Source organism: Bombyx mori, chromosome 25, assembly GCF_030269925.1.
Source record: "Bombyx mori chromosome 25, ASM3026992v2".
Taxonomy (NCBI): Eukaryota; Metazoa; Arthropoda; class Insecta; order Lepidoptera; family Bombycidae; genus Bombyx; species Bombyx mori.
The window spans coordinates 4,574,635-4,590,900 of record NC_085131.1 but is presented as its reverse complement, the minus strand read 5'-3'; the positions used below and the strand labels follow the sequence as shown (position 1 = coordinate 4,590,900).

General features: G+C 37.2%; 1 protein-coding gene across 3 annotated transcripts in view; it reads left to right on the top strand.

Moving 5' to 3' along the window:
* The first annotated feature begins 7,904 nt into the window (after positions 1-7,904).
* The window catches only part of LOC101741141 (uncharacterized), a 428,733-nt gene continuing 420,371 nt past the window's right edge, over positions 7,905-16,266 (top strand). For 2 of the 3 annotated variants that reach the window (XM_021353563.3, XM_062676060.1), the window contains exon 1: positions 7,906-8,115. In XM_021353563.3, the coding sequence (XP_021209238.2) occupies positions 8,114-8,115 (2 nt within the window). In that variant the 5' untranslated portion in view covers positions 7,906-8,113. Of the gene's footprint in view, positions 8,116-16,266 lie in introns of all 3 variants that reach the window. The other variant, XM_021353562.3, reaches the window with a different exon arrangement.

Here is a 16,266-nt window from a genome sequence, read left to right as displayed (position 1 = left end):
TCTGATAATAATACCTAGTAGAGAATTACTTAGTTATTCTGTTCCACTCTAATCTTCAGCTTAGTTCGCTTCTCACTTCACATCGTTTGTTTTTTTTTATTGCTTAGATGGGTGGACGAGCTCACAGTCCACCTGGTGTTAAGTGGTTACTGGAACCCATAGACATCTACAAAGTAAATGCGCCACTCATCTTGAGATATAAGTTCTAAGGTCTCAAGTATAGTTACAACGACTGCCCCACCCTTCAAACCGAAACGCATTACTGCTTCACGGCAGAAATAGGCAGGGTGGTGGTACCTACCCGCGCGGACTCACAAGAGGTCCTACCACCAGTAATAACCACCAATAATCTGTATAGGGTACGTAGTTTACTTTTTTCGATGAAGCGTACCCACGCTGTTTTCAGATAGCTAGAAGAGCTAGCTTTCGATGCTATTAAGTGCGATTTAGAGCTAGCTATCCATCAAATAATGCCTCTAACAACCTTTGGATCTAACAATTTTAATAACATCTGCTACTTCAGGCGGCTGGTAAAAATACATTTAATTTAAAAAAAATCGGAAGCTTTGATCCCGTTTCACAGTATTTTGGGATCAAGGCACGATAAAAAAAAAAAAAAAACACTTCGATAAAGCGGCACGACACGAGAACCCTCTCATCGTGGCCGCCGGTAACTACATTCCCGACCCTGCGGAAAGAATGGAAAGCAGTCGACGTCGCCCCAAACACGTCATTTCGGATCCTCCCGATCCACTAACGGCGCTTTTAGGTACCTCAAGCACCGGTCACCGGTCACCGCAGCAATCAATCAATGCAAGTCACTTCTAAATTGATGTGTTACTTTTTTTTTTCCCTATCTAAGCTGATAGCCTTGAGAGGCTATATCAGCGGAACCTTAACTAGTAGGTGAGCTCACGGGGCTCAAACCTGACGACGTTGCTAACATGAACCCTAGCAAGAGCCGTGCTTCGCAGAATCTACCACCGGATCAGAAACGCGACCCACTGAGTAGATCCGGCGAGAAACTCAGTGGGCTGTGTCTGACGGTTAATTTACTCGTCAAGCCCTTCGTCGCAAGCGACGGGTTCGACGAGAACGGTGACCGGTGCTTGAGGTACTTAAAAGCAACGTTAGTGGATCGGGAGGATCCGAGATGACGTGTTTTGGGCGACGTCGACTGCTTTCTATTCTGTCCGCAGGATCGGGAATGTAGTTACCGGCGGCCACGATGAGAGGGTTCTTGTGTCGTGCCGCTTTATAGAAGTGACGCATCGAGGCCGACTGCAGATACTTACTGATGGACTCTAAGTCCAGGTCGTCATGGAGGTCGACGTTCCTGACGAACCACGGGGCTCCGACGGCTATCCTGCAAAAACGGGATTGAATTACTTGGAATGATTTTAAGTGAATGCGGGCCCCGTGAGCGAACACTACACTTGCATAGGTCATGACGGGGCGTTTGCAAGTTTTGTAGAGTGTCACCTTATTTCTAAGGGACATTTTACTTCGCCTGCATATCATCGGGTAGAGGCGTCCTAGTATGAAGGCGGCACGGTCGCGTACCGTCTTTATGTGTGAATGTGTTGAACGCGAGCTACATGGTAGGTCGGGGTGGGGGGTGTTAGGTTTTATTTTCGTGCCGGAATTTCTTGATTCGGTCGCCACGCTCAAAGCCCGCGATAAACGCTTAATTATGAAAACAAAAACAAACCGATTGACCCGCAACACAGACTGGAATTGGAACCTGAGCAACACCGTAAGTGAAATCTTAACAGTAAATTGAAGCCATAAAAGTAACACAAAAATATATTTTTTTTTTCGCATAACCGGGCGAACAGTGATCTGTTGCCTGCATGTCTACAGTATAACTACTGAATGGGCTCAAAATCATGTTCTAAGTTTCCGTTACATACATATGTACGTACATACTAACATACGTACTGTAAGAGCGTATTAAAAAGAGATCTTCTTGAAATGGTTGTATGCGTCAAGTCAAGAAACTAATAAAATTTTCGGGAAATATTTAACGGGAAATATATAAATAATAATAGCCAGAGTCTATACGAAGGAGAATATCATCCGATACTTGAAGTTATCAGCATACCCGGATCCGCAGATGATTCGAGACTATTGTCAAACTAGAAAAAAAGTCCTATACTGGCTTTGGCAATCCCACATAGGTCATGATTTTTTTTTAATTGGCCGTGTATGTAGACGACCGTACGGTCCACCTGATGGTAAGTCGTTACCGTAGCTAATGGACGTCAGCAATGCCAGCGGCAGAGCCAAGCCGCTGCCTACTGTTGAATATATAGCAATAGTAATAATAGGGAACAAGTCACACACTGCCATCTGGCTATGAACTTCTCTGTACAATGGGAGCCTGTGGTTGTTAAAACACATTTTAATACCTACTTATACAGACAAAGAGCAAACAAAACTGTTCATTACATGATTTTGCTCGATGTGAGAATCGAACTCGCGCCTTTCGGCCCAGCAATCAGCAATTAGTCCACTAATTAGTGGGTCCTTGAATCAGTAATGCTTGTGAGCTCTGTCTGCGCGGGAGGTACTGGTGGTAGGACCTCTTGTGAGTCCGCACGGGTAGGTACCACCGCCCCGCCTATTTCTGCCGTGAAGCAGTAATGCGTTTCGGTTTGAAGGGTGGGGCAGCCGTTGTAACTATACTGAGACCTTAGAACTTATATCTCAAGGTGGGTGGCGCATTTACGTTGTAGATGTCTATGGGCTCCAGTATCCACTCAACATCAGGTGGGCTGTAAGCTCGGCCAACCATCTAAGCAATAAAAAAAAAGAGTCTGAGTAAATTTGAACACGGGTTCCAAAAATGGTACCACAGAACCAAAAAACGAAATTACCACAAGCGAATCCTTATCAAAACGAATTTTAAGTAGATTCGAATTACGTATTTGATGTCTTCAATTAAAGCTAATATTCACTTACACGATTCTGTGTGCTTAGTGCGAGTTTTTTAACGTTCTCGATAGCGTAAAAGTTAACTCAAAACTTTTTGCAGTTTGGAACAGCGCTCCAAGCGGTTGCCCTGTAGCCCCTAATTTGAGTTAACTTTTACGCTATCAAGAACATTAAAAAACTCGCACTAAGCACACTGTATGACAATGGCTTTTTTCTCCTACCTACGCCGAAAGTTCGGTTTTCCTCCCACTGTACAGGGAAGAAAGTCTAACTTTTCCTCCCGCTGTACAGGGAAGAAAGTGTAACTTTTCCTGCCTGTGCGCATGCGCGTTAGTGTCTACGTCTGCTCTCACGCACCTAAAATTCTCCGCCAAAGTGAAATAAACAATAGGCAATAAAATTTAATAATGAAGTATTAAACAAAGATGAGTTCATCAGACAGTCCTTATTTAAGTTTATTGAAATTAGTAGTTTATTTAAAAATTAAAAAAACAGTTAAATTGTTTTTTTATGAGTAAGGGGGGCTCCGCTCCCCCATGCCTCCGCCAGGGCTTCGCCCCTGGACCCCGGCTCAGTACTCCACGAACTTTCGGCCTGGTAGGAGAAAAAATAGTATGTGCACCAAGGGAAAAAAGCAGGACATCTCATACTTTTCTCCCTTGGTGCACAATGTACTATAGACGTATCTAATTGCGTGGGTAATGTGTGGGCTGTTTGTATTAAGAAAATCGTGCTTCGATATTATAATTTAATGTAACACAATATTATGCTAACATTAAGGAAACATTAAATCGCAATAGTCGGAGAGCCTTGTAGAAGACGTAAACTTTGATTTTGCTTTAATAGAGGCTCTGTGTTATAATATGATAATGACAAACTACTTGTTTATCTTCGAAGAACAATTTCTAGGATACGGTGCTTTCGATACGGCCGCGTAAATTACATTTGAATATAAGTATATAATCTATTATTTTATTTACATCAAAATACCGTGTTAGCTTAGTAAAACTATAGGACAAATTGAGTTGCTCTATAAAGAGAAACAACATTTAAAGCTATTGCTTCACCACTTTTGTATGTTTTTTATATTTCAAAATTTCAAATTGCTTTTATATTTCTAATGATCCTTCTTCTGATGTTTCAATATTCAAACTTCCATTTATGTCATCTTTACAACATATTAACCGCTTTTAAGATAAATCGTATAGAGGTTACATGTATTTTACTATACTAGAGGTCCCGCAGTAGTCGAAATTCAACTATAATTAATTGGAATTGTAAGTTTGTACACTATTATGATTGTATTTGATATTTCTATAATCACAAATTTCGCCAAGACTACACTATAAAAAATATTAACAAAGACAAACAATATTTAATCTATTCTCAATTTGACAACAGACGTCAAGAACAAAAGTTTGACATTAAATAGAATTCATGCGTGTGTGCGTCAAATACACGGTATGTAGTGTGTGTAATGTTTTCTTTATTGATTTAATCTATCTTTTATGCATTATTTAAAAAAAAAAATTAGCATTGTGCACTTCTTCTTTATATCCTCTATAAGTGTGGAAAATTTCATACTCCTCCGTCCGCGCAATTTTCGTAAAAAGGGATACAAAGTTTTTGCTTCACGTATTAATATATACATATCTTTAAATAATGCATCGATAAAAAATAATAATGATGAATGAACAAACCGATGAAAAACTTTTAAAAAAGGAAGTACATTTTTTAAGTCTTGTTTTATATTTGATTAATTTGAAACTCGATAAAAAGAAAAAACGACATAATTAGAGACAAACATACACTTATCAAATGCATTCGCAAAATCTCAATTTTCATATATAATTTTTAGTATCATCATGTTAGTCGCTGGTTTTACCACTCACCAAAAAGCGTAGGTTGATAATCGAGTTACTGGCTAACTTTAAATTATTCTATACAAAACGGAGCGTGACATTTTTAGATAATGAAAATCAGTTCATTTTGTGAGTTATAGTTATTTTCTATATGAAAATTTTCGTAAATTATTCTGTTATCTTGATTACGATTAATCGTTTTAAATTTGACTAAATGGTAATATTAATCAAGAGCGGGTAACACCGGATGGAGTTGAGTTTCGTCTTTTCGCATTAAAAGTGTACAATTTCCAAAAAATATTCGAAATTGAGTTCGTATGTGGAATCATTTGGTATCATCAGTATTATTCTAATAATTACTGTCAAAAGAGCATAGTTTATTTTTAGTTTACCTGTTTTGACTACTATTAACAAAATTAATACATAATATAATCCTACTTTAAAAGACAGATAATTGTAAAAAATAAAAAAAAGTGTTGCAAAGATGATTAATATTAAAAATATCACATCAAGGTTTAACACCTTTAAAACACTCTCCTGTAAAATTAGTAAATTTTGAGATTATACTATTTTATTGCGAGAAGACGGTTTGTCATGGGAGGTGAACGTCAAGTCATTCTATTCTCTTGTTGACAGCGTCGCACGCGGAAATAATACACAAACCCATTGGCTTTAAATCACGAATTATTATTGTAATCCTTGATTGTTTAAGTAATTTTAGCGTCTGTACAATGAATATGCAATTTCGAAAAGAGCACATCTCTGAAAATGTAAAATGTTCAGGAAATGAAAAAAAACTGATTATTTTCTAAAGCAGTGTAAAATTTAAAATATTAACTTTTGAGATATATTTTAGTGTTAATTAGCAATTGAAAATTACTGGAATTATTATAAAATGGGTGTAGGTAAGCCTCAAAACTACATGTATATGAAAAAACGTATTTGACAAAATATGCGTCATGTGCCCTTTTCGAAATTGCATATTTAATTAATATAGTGAGAAGTCAACACGGCAGTCTATACTTTTCCTGTCCTGATCAGTAAATGAATCAACAACTACATGCGACAGATATTCGACGCCCCGATGTTCAGCTTATAGCACGTTACTGCTGAGCATAAACCTCTCCAATTGCCCGCCTCCGAGCTCGATCCTCGGCCTCTCTCATCCAGCCCTTGGCAGCCCCCCCTGCTAATCATCATACAATTACTAATTGTGTGAAAAATATAAATTTCTTGAAACTATTCGCGCGCCACCTGGATCGTACTGTTTTGTATGTAACAATTTAATTTATAAGCCATTAATTGTGAAGTTTCATCAGTCTTAAACTATACAAGTAGTATTTACTACACAGGTGGGAAGGGTTTCTGCTGTGAAAGGGGATTTTTTCTATTTACCTTTCATAAATTTACTAATAATTGTACTATTATGTATATAAATCTCATTTTGTGCATTTTAGTAGATAATATTACATTTTAACTTTCATGTGTATTTATAAGTAGTTTATTATAATTTATTTGTTTGTCACATATTTTTTGGCATCGTTCTGCTCTCTTGCGTTTTATAAATACTTTTTAAATTATTTTTCTAAATAATAGATACAGCAGTCCGCGTCGAAACCACTAAACTACAAAGAAGCCGGTTTGTTGAAGTTTTAAACCGTCTTTTATTTAATAATTATTTACTTAGCTATTTAAAAATGTCGTTTTTTTTTACTCTTCTTCTTTTTTCCGATTCATAGTGCATTACTGACCTTACTGAGAGCAAGAAATCGGCGAATCACATTCAATTGGTCTACGCGTCTATTGTTCACCAAAATTGCTTTATAAATATACCTATGACGTAACTTTTGATTTAGTAATTATGTAATGGGAAAAAGTAATGCTTCTTTATTATTTGTCTGTTTGTCAATATTTTTTTAATTTATGAATTTTTTTGTACATTGACCTGCACACATGGTTTTCTTCTTTGTTCTGAATATCAGAAACATAAATAACTAAACTTCTCATTAACAGAACACCAACACATCTCTCTTGTACGACTAAGTCATCTATATATTAATACGTGAAGCAAAAGCTTTGTGTCCCTTTTTACGAAAATTGCGCGGACGGAGGAGTATGAAATTTTCCACACTTATAGAGAATATAGAGAAGAAGTGCACAATGCTAATATATTTTTAAAATAATGCATAAAAGATACATTAAATCAATAAAGAAAACATACACAAACTACATACCATGTATTTGACGCACACACGCATGCAAACTATTTATTGTCAAACTTTTGTTCTTGACGTCTGTGGTCAAATTGAGAATCGATTAAAATTAAATATTGTTTGTCTTTATTAATATACTTTTATAGAGTAGCCTTGGCCAAATTTGTGATTATGGAAGTATAAAAAACAATCATAATAGTGTAAAAACTTACAATTCCAATTAATTATAGTCGAATTTCGACTACGGCGGTACCTCTAGTAATTATAAATAGTCCATTACGGGCTTAAGTCATTATTGTTAAAGAGGCGAAGTCAAAATTAAATATAATTGCTACAAATATTCAAAACCGCTTCATCGGTACGCTAATTTTAAATGTTTTTATCCAAACGACCTACAATAGTGACGTGAGAGCCTTAGCCGAAATCATCAATTATCCAACATCAGATTAATGGATTGGACAGCCCTGCGTAGATAAAAAATGTCACTTTTCACGAGAAGAAAAGATTGAAAGGAAACGGGAAGGCTTAATCCAGATTCGAATGAAATCGATGAAAGAACAAACAAATCACAAGATTGCCTCCGCACGAGAAAAAACGATTATTAAAAACAATTTAATATGGCTGACTTTTGCATTTAATTACGAATAGACAATTCTGTAGCACATCAGTGAAGCCTTTTTTATGTAGGCATACTCTATTAAAAATTTAATTATTCAAAAAGGTTAAGTTCTCGTTAAATATCATACGAATCCTTGTGTCTGTGTATAATGCTTAAAAATTCTCTCCTACCGATCCGTTCAGGATCTCAGGAGCAACGTTTCTTGGAAATGAGGGAAAGAAAATGAAAATTTGTTCTCGTAGCGTTGTCGATGGAATCTGGTTTCATTTCATTCAGTATCCCGGCATCTGCCGTAGAGCGAGGACGTGGAGTTTGTGTCGTATGATTTCGCGATCGCGAGTGTGTCACGTTACGATGTCGAGTGGTGAATTTAAATTCGATGTGTGAGAAGTGAGTGAAAAACTTCAGTGATTTTTAGTTTTGATCTCGTGTCAGCGAGGCCAGAGCTCAGAACAACGAGGCCAGGCAGGCTCTTCATTAAAATGTAAGTTTAAAATTATCTAAAGGTATTCTAAAAACAATACTTTTACCTAATAAAAATGATGGTAAATATTCGTATTATTCATTAAATCGGTTTTATCGATTATTTATTAAAGTATTACAAATATTATATTATAATTTTGAACCGTCTTCTTCGCAGTTAATGGTTAGTCACTTAACTGAATACTAGGTCAACGCCTCGTTGAACCGTTTGCAGTTCACAAGTGTTATACAAAGTTGCCGATGACGTACATCGATATTTAAATTAATTACTGATTGTCGTTCAATAAATCGATTTAAATTATTCGGAATATTTACGTGCAATCGAGCATGCGAGACTCAATCTCTGAAATAAAATGCTATAAGAAATCAGTTTATTTTTTAAAATTTGCAACCTCGATGTGTTTTTATTTAAATTAATTTGGAATACGTATATGGTAGGATTTAATCGAATTATTCTGTTCTGTCATTCGGATCGAATCTTCGATTGTATAGTAAAATGGCTGTCACACCTTTTTGTTTTTAACTTGAATGCTTTTCCGCAGCAAAAGGCATCAGTAATCTCATGTAAGCTTTGTTGTAAATTGTAATATAAAATTTATCATGGTAAGACAATTTTCGGATTGACATATGGCAACACTGTTGGTGGGAGCGATGGCACTAGTGGGGACGAGGCATATTAAAAAAAGGCGGTAGTCGAAAAAAACAAAAAAAAGCGGTGTATTCTTTAGTGGGGGACATATGTACCTAAAAGTTGTACAAGTGGAGTTACAAATAAAGCAATATAGCATCAAGGGAACTATGCAATGTGTGTATTTGTTTGCTGGCTGTTGGAACCAAAGTTCACACTCGCAAATGTATAATTTTGGTGGTTTCATTCTGTGAAAGCCGTGTTCTTGAAACACGTGTTAGCGACGTATTTACATGGAAAATGTGATACATATCAGAGGTTCTGACAACGGGGATTCCGTATATTCGCCCAAGGCCACTGTTTGCTTGTTCGTTTGCGAAGCTAAATTATTTACCTTGTCACAAACGTTACGTATCTCAGAGGTAACTTTTCCGTTTCCAAACTTACGCCCGTCTTTCAAGTAGGAATGGTAACATTACTAACGATTTAATAATAAAGACTGAATCTTCGTAAGTTTTAATAATAATTATATCAAGGGGTGAAAAGCTATTTGGCTTAAGAGACATTCCGCTTAATACGCGACATTTATCATTGTTATTAATGGCCCGTTTTATTTGGCATTAGCATCAACAAATTCCATGTGTTTAATTGAACTTCAATTATGTTTACCCCATTCAAATAAGTAGCTGAAGATGTTTTTTTTGTCATGATATTGACGTGACAACGTCTTATAATTCGATGGAGCCAGCTGCACGCACGAAAAAACATGACTCATACGGCGTTACCACGCTCTGAGGCGTTCCATTTAAGGCTTGAAGTGCAAGCGAGAGCGCGCAACGAGCGACAAAGAGGCACAATCGGCCTCCGCGTTCGGCAGCGTTCGACATCTGTCTCTCTCCTACTTGAGTGAGCGATGCATCCGCGTGGACAGCTGCTATACAATAATACATTTACATGTTTTCGTCAAGTATGAAGTTCAGTGAAAAGTGAATGTGGTGTCAATTGTTTATAGCAACGATAATTGCGATAATTGAAAAATGAAACCATTCCATCAGTATTTTCTTATGACGTTGTCACGTCGCAACTATCGTCAGTAAACCGACTTTTACAGACAACCGATTTTTTTTTCTACATTTTAAACTTCATATGTACCTCCTGTTGCAAAAATACCGCTTTAACTAAATAGCCTTTCACGCCTCGATAAATTTACTGCATTGAATTTCGCAGAAACGGTCCAAATAGGTACTTCCTCAAAAAATGTAAATTATGCAAAAGATTTAAAAAATATTGCCGTGGTCATGAGTCGTATGCGTTTAATTAAACGAAGCGTCAGTGTTTAAAATAGCGCTTTTTATTATCATCATCGAAGATAGCGCTAACTTTGTATGTAGCCATTATGTATCCATAATTGGTGAAACAAAATGGCGTTGCGTGCTATCTACACATTTGCTACTTTGTAATTCTATTGGTTAAAATGTTGAGATTTTCTTCTTCTTCTATAATATAAGCATTTATGGGATTTAAAATAAACTGAATATTATACTGATCTCTAAGACTTTATCGAAACACGAAATTCTAAATTTAAATACGGTGAAGGAGATAATTATTCCATTGCGACTTATGACGTCATCGCTGCTTAAAATTCGATGGTGCGAAAGAGATAGCAATATTTTACTGCCGTACTTACTGATAATTACATAATATACACATTTCGTGAATGTAAATGTTATATGACAATATGAAAAGCTGGTTGGATGTGGTAAAGGCGGATATGGAGGAGAATAACCTGACCCAGAAGAATGCCGAATACCGGCCAAAGTGAAAGAGCTTAAGTAGTAAAGCGGACCCACTAGACCAGGAAAACGCTAGGAAGAAAATGAAGACGAAATGTTATATGACTTTCGATCATCATCATCATCATTATCCTGTCCTTCTCCTAGTCACCTGGGGTCGGCGCAACATTTTTTCCGTCCTTCCATACTCTTCTATCATATACCATTTCTTCGCTCACTCCCCTTTTACCCATATCGTCTTTCACGCAATCTATCCATTCTTCTTAGGTCTACCTCTTCCCCTATATTCTTCCACATTCATAGTTAACATTCTCTTACCAACCTCATTTTCATTTCGTCTCATCACATGTCCATACTATCCCAAACGTGCAATTCTCAGCTTCTCTGTCACAGGTGCCACTTTCAGACTTCCTCTAACATATTCATTCCGTATTCTATCCATTTTCGTTACTACACACATCCATCGCAACATTCGCATCTCTGCTGCACGCAATCGCCTTTTATCCGCCACTTTAGTTGTCCATGTTATATGACTTTTAGTTGTCCATTTTATATGACTTTCGATACCAACACAAAAGTGCTACCTTTGGATTGTACTTGTTCTTACGTACGTATAAATATGTATAACAAAAATATTGGATACATCCATATTATAGCAAATTGCTTGTGTCAGTTGTTTTAAGTATATTTTAGTACGTTGCGTGTCTTAAGCTATATCTTTTTGTTCTTAGTAACGGATGATAATACGATTTCATAAGTTATGTAGGTACTTACACAAAAACTATACAATTTTGCTTCTTCAACCGAATATAATATAATTCTGTAGATAATAGTATATTTATCGGCATATTATGTAAAATGTGGAGCGGGTCTCTTATAAATATTCAAAGAGCGTGATAAAGAAGAAGCCTTGAGCGATTTTAAAATTGGGGTGATCGACCGATACGTTTCATTGCTCAACCCATTGAGGGTTGCTTTCGCCGTCGTCCCAGTTTTCGTCATTATGTGATACGCATAATTTTCCCTTGAGATTATCGGATACCTTGAGACTGAAAATACCTGGGCATTCATCATCATTCTTTGGCCATTAATTCATCATCCAGGCTTTTGGAACACACTGCCGGCTACAGTGAGAAGTGCTCCATGGTTAAATTGCTTTAAAATAACGATAAAGGAACGTTACCAATCTATTTAGCCATGTTTATTTATATATATCTATTTTAGTAACCTCGAGGGGTTATTCTAGATTCGCCAAGTTTGTAGGGGTTCAAACCTGATGACGTTGCTAACACGAATCCTAGCAAAAGCCGTGCTTCGCAGAAGATCCGGCGAGAAACTCAGTGGGCTGTGTATCTGGGTTAATTTACTCGTCGAGCCCTTCGTCGCAAGCGACAGGTTCGACAAGAACGATGACCGGTGCTTGAGGTACCTAAAAGTTCCATTAGTGGATCGGGAGGATCCGAAATGATGTGTTTTGGGAGGATCCGAAATGACGTCGACTGCTTTCCATTCGGTCCGCAGGATCGGGAATGATGGGCGACTCTGTCCACGTACCGCCATTTTATACTCCGGCGTTACGGCGTTTACCTTACATTTTTGTGATATTTATCAAAACAACATTTAATAAAAAAAATCCTCAAAAAATAAAAAATAAAAATCCAAAATAATAATAAAAAAAATCCTTAATATTACTAAGTCGCTACCCACGACATATAGGTACTTAGTATTTTCTTCGGTTTTCACGATTCGTAGATGTAATTAAAACTAATTTAACAGTCTAATCTGATATTTATATTGTCGTTAAATTATTATGAAGTATCGAATACTTTATAAGTTTCGTGGTTACAGACGTAAATACAGCTAGCTCTCAATATACTGGGTGTTAGGAGACCGCTTCCAAACACGAACCTCTGGGTCTGCGGAGGGACTTCGGTTCCCTCTGTATTTTGTATCGTATGTTCCATGGGGAGTGCTCTGAGGAATTGTTCGAGATGATACCGGCATCTCGTTTTTACCATCGCACCGCCCGCCACCGGAGTAGAATTCATCCATACTACCTGGAGCCACTGCGGTCATCCACAGTGCGTTTCCAGAGACCTTTTTTGCCACGTACCATCTTGCTATGGAATGAGCTCCCCTCCACGGTGTTTCCCGAGCGCTATGACATGTCCTTCTTCAAACGAGGCTTGTGGAGAGTATTAAACGGTAGGCAGCGGCTTGGCTCTGCCCCTGGCATAACGAAGACAGACGATAGTACTAATGACACCTTTGATGATGGAACGGAAAAAAATTCATGGCTGATTTTTTTTTAGTAGAATAATGTATTTTTATGAATCTATCGTTTCATTTAGCCGTACTAACACGCCGACGACCGCCATTCCGGCGTCCCGAGGGGGAGGGTGATGGGAGAGATGTGCTCCGCACTAAACGCTTCACTTTCCCCCCTTTGCCTTTTCATGAGTCTGTCTCATGCGAGGTTTGGATGCTGGTTGTTGAGCGACAGGAGGTATTAGTCGGTTCAACTCCGACATGCTCCGCCCTCACTCCCCAGTGGAGGGCAGAAGTCCGGTGATTTCCTCCTGACAAAAAAAATAAAAAAAGCCGTACTAACATGATGGAGCGTAAATAGTGCTAATAAAACGTTTTAAAGATACGTTTGTTTTTTAAATCAAGATCGGTTTTTTTTTTCGTCCCGTCACCAAAGGTGTCATTAGTACTATCGTATGTCTTCATTTTCGGAAGCGGTCTCCTAACACCCAGTATATAAATTCTATACTTAGATAATAATTTTGTCCCTTAGCATCTGGAATTAATTCCCCTGCTCGATCCTTCTCAAACACTGCACGTAATTTATATAAGAGCGGTTTGAAATGAGTGCCCGCGATCAGTACGTACGTCGGCTGATAATTTTATGAACGATGGTCTCCCCGAAATTCGATCAGAGCTATTATTAGAGTTTAATCTGCTCGACGAAGTTAGAAAAGAAAAAAGTACTCCGGTCCCTCTCTAACTTTTAGAATTGTATTTTAAAACTTTTAATTCTGAAACGCAAGAGTTCGAAGTCTCTAGATCCAATTGAATACAGTCGTAGTTAAAATTAAGTTAGTTTCCGCTAAATGGGGTCCCGTTTCCATAACGCCTTTCTGGAAAACTTAAGAATGAAATTGTTTGACCTTTTTTTTTTCAATGGCTTACAAACTAACGGTATAAGCGATACTGTCGTTTGCATGACAATAACAATGTTAGGACAGCAACGGGCTCTTATATCCAGAATCGCGTTACGCATAAGCCGGAGACGACTGGAGACCTTAAATTTTTCTACATTTGTGTGTAATGATTAAAGGTTACACACACAAAAAACATTCCAGTTTAGGTATAATAATAATAACTTTTAGATATGGAATAAAATTTTCGATTTATTGATATGCGGTAGGCAGCGGCTTGGCTCTGCCCCTGGTATTGCTGAAATCCATGGGCGACGGTAACCACTCACCATCAGGTGGGCCGTATGCTCGTCTGCCTACAAAGGCAATAAAAAAAAAATATTAATGGTAAATTTCGAAAAGGTCGATTTGTAGGAAGGACAACGAGTATTATATAATTTTACAACGAATATTATATAATATAAATATTAAACAACAATAATAAACTTTTGCATTTCGTACAATCATAATACTTTAGTTTCATTGTAATTAATTTTTTTTTTATCTGCGAAATAATTATAATGTACCTAGTATTTTTTTTTGTTTTCATTGTTAATTGGAATGTATAGTTGTTAATGCAAATAACGTATTTTTTATTTGTCGACACGTACAATAGTAATTATTGAAATACGTACGCCACAATCCACTCACTGGTAAGTATTTATTGAAAAACTTGCATCGGAAATTCTTTTGTAGATTCATTTGACAGCTGTAAGTCGTCGTGGCCTAAAGGATAAGACGTCCGGAGCATTCGTGTTGAGCGATGCACCGGTGTTCGAATCCCAGGAAGGTACTAATTTTTCTAATGAAACTCAATATACTCAACGTACTCAACAAATGTTCACGATTGGCTTCCACGGTGAAGGAAAATTACATCGTGTAATAAAAATGAAACCCGCAAAATTATAATTTGCGTAATTACTGGTGGTAGGATCTCTTGGGAGTCCACACGGGTAGGTACCGCTACCTTACCTATTTCTGCTGTGAAGCAGTAATGCGTTTCGAAAGGGTGGGGCAGCCGTTGTAACTATACTTGAGAACTTAGAACTTATATCTCAAGGTGGGTGGCGCATTTACGTTGTAGATGTCTATGGGCTCCAGTAACCACTTAACACCAGGTGGGCAGTGAGCTCATCCACTCGTCTAAGCAATAAAAAAAACTTGGGCTTAATCGGGAGCCTAAAAACTAATAATTTATTTGACTGTCCGAATTTAAAAAATAATGCGGTGTAATAACAGTGTCAGTAATAATAATCTTAAGGAGATGAAATCAATTAACTTAAGCCTTTTTACTAATTGATTAACAGCCTAGTTTCAGTCGAGAGAATAGTTCGGCCGAGTTAAGTCTTATTTTATGCGATAGTAAATTTTCCAATGTAAATCTAGTTGATGTACTTAGCCTTTTGTCTCTTTCCCACAAGTGTGAAAATGTATATTGTTTCTCGTACAATAATAAATATTTTAGGCTTCATTTGAGGTTGGGTATACGTCGCATTTATGTTTTCTTCCAATCTAAAATGCGTTAAGGTTTGCTATTATGCAAAATTTAGATTGTCTTATGTATTTGAATGTATCAAAGCGATGACATTCAGTCTAATAAATGTTTGTTTGTTTGTTTCGAATAGGCTCCGAAACTACTGGACCGATTTGAAAAATTCTTTTTTTATTAGAATCCGACATTGTCCCTGATGAACATAGGCTACTTTTTTATTTTTTATTTATTTTATTTTTTTGGTTTCATGTGTGTTTTAATGTTTCCGAAGCGAAGCGAGGGCGGGTCGCTAGTCTAAAATAATTATAAGCAAACGAACGCTATCTATGGGCTCCAGTAACCACTTAACACCAGGTGGGCTGGGAGCTCGTCCATCCAACTAAGCAATAAAAAAAAACCGCGTGGATTTCATGAACACGAAGTAAAGTGGGTAAGTGTATCCACGAGCACTCATTGCTGTACATTACGGGCTTATATGGACCTATCAAAATGGCATATTGTGCTTTATTTATTGCTTACACGGGTGAACGAGCTACTGGCCCACCTGGTTTTAAGTGGTTGCCAGGGTTGATAGACATCAAAACGTGAACACCGCCACTTACGTTGTGCCATAAGGCTTAAGTCTAAATTTTATAATGTAGTGGCTGTACCGTTCTTCGATCTGGAATTACGTGATGTCGATGGGCTGGTGACCTTACCACAGGTGGGCCATGAGCTCATTTGTCTTTATAGAAAATAAAACTATGTTTTAGATACGTATGTCAAGGTAATAAGAGTGGAAATTGAGTATTGTGAATGTTTGCAGGATCAATTTTTATGGATAACTAGCTGATCCGGCAGACTTCTTAGTGCCTTAATCAATAAATAAAAGACCTAAACTTTTGTATAAAATAAACTTAAAACAAACAAAAGGAATCCGACGGACGGGGGACACATCAAAGGAAAAACAAAATTGTTATTTTTATTTAATTCCGAACATTTTCATGTTTATCTACCTTTTAAACCTTCTCTGGACTTCCACAAATAATTCAAGACC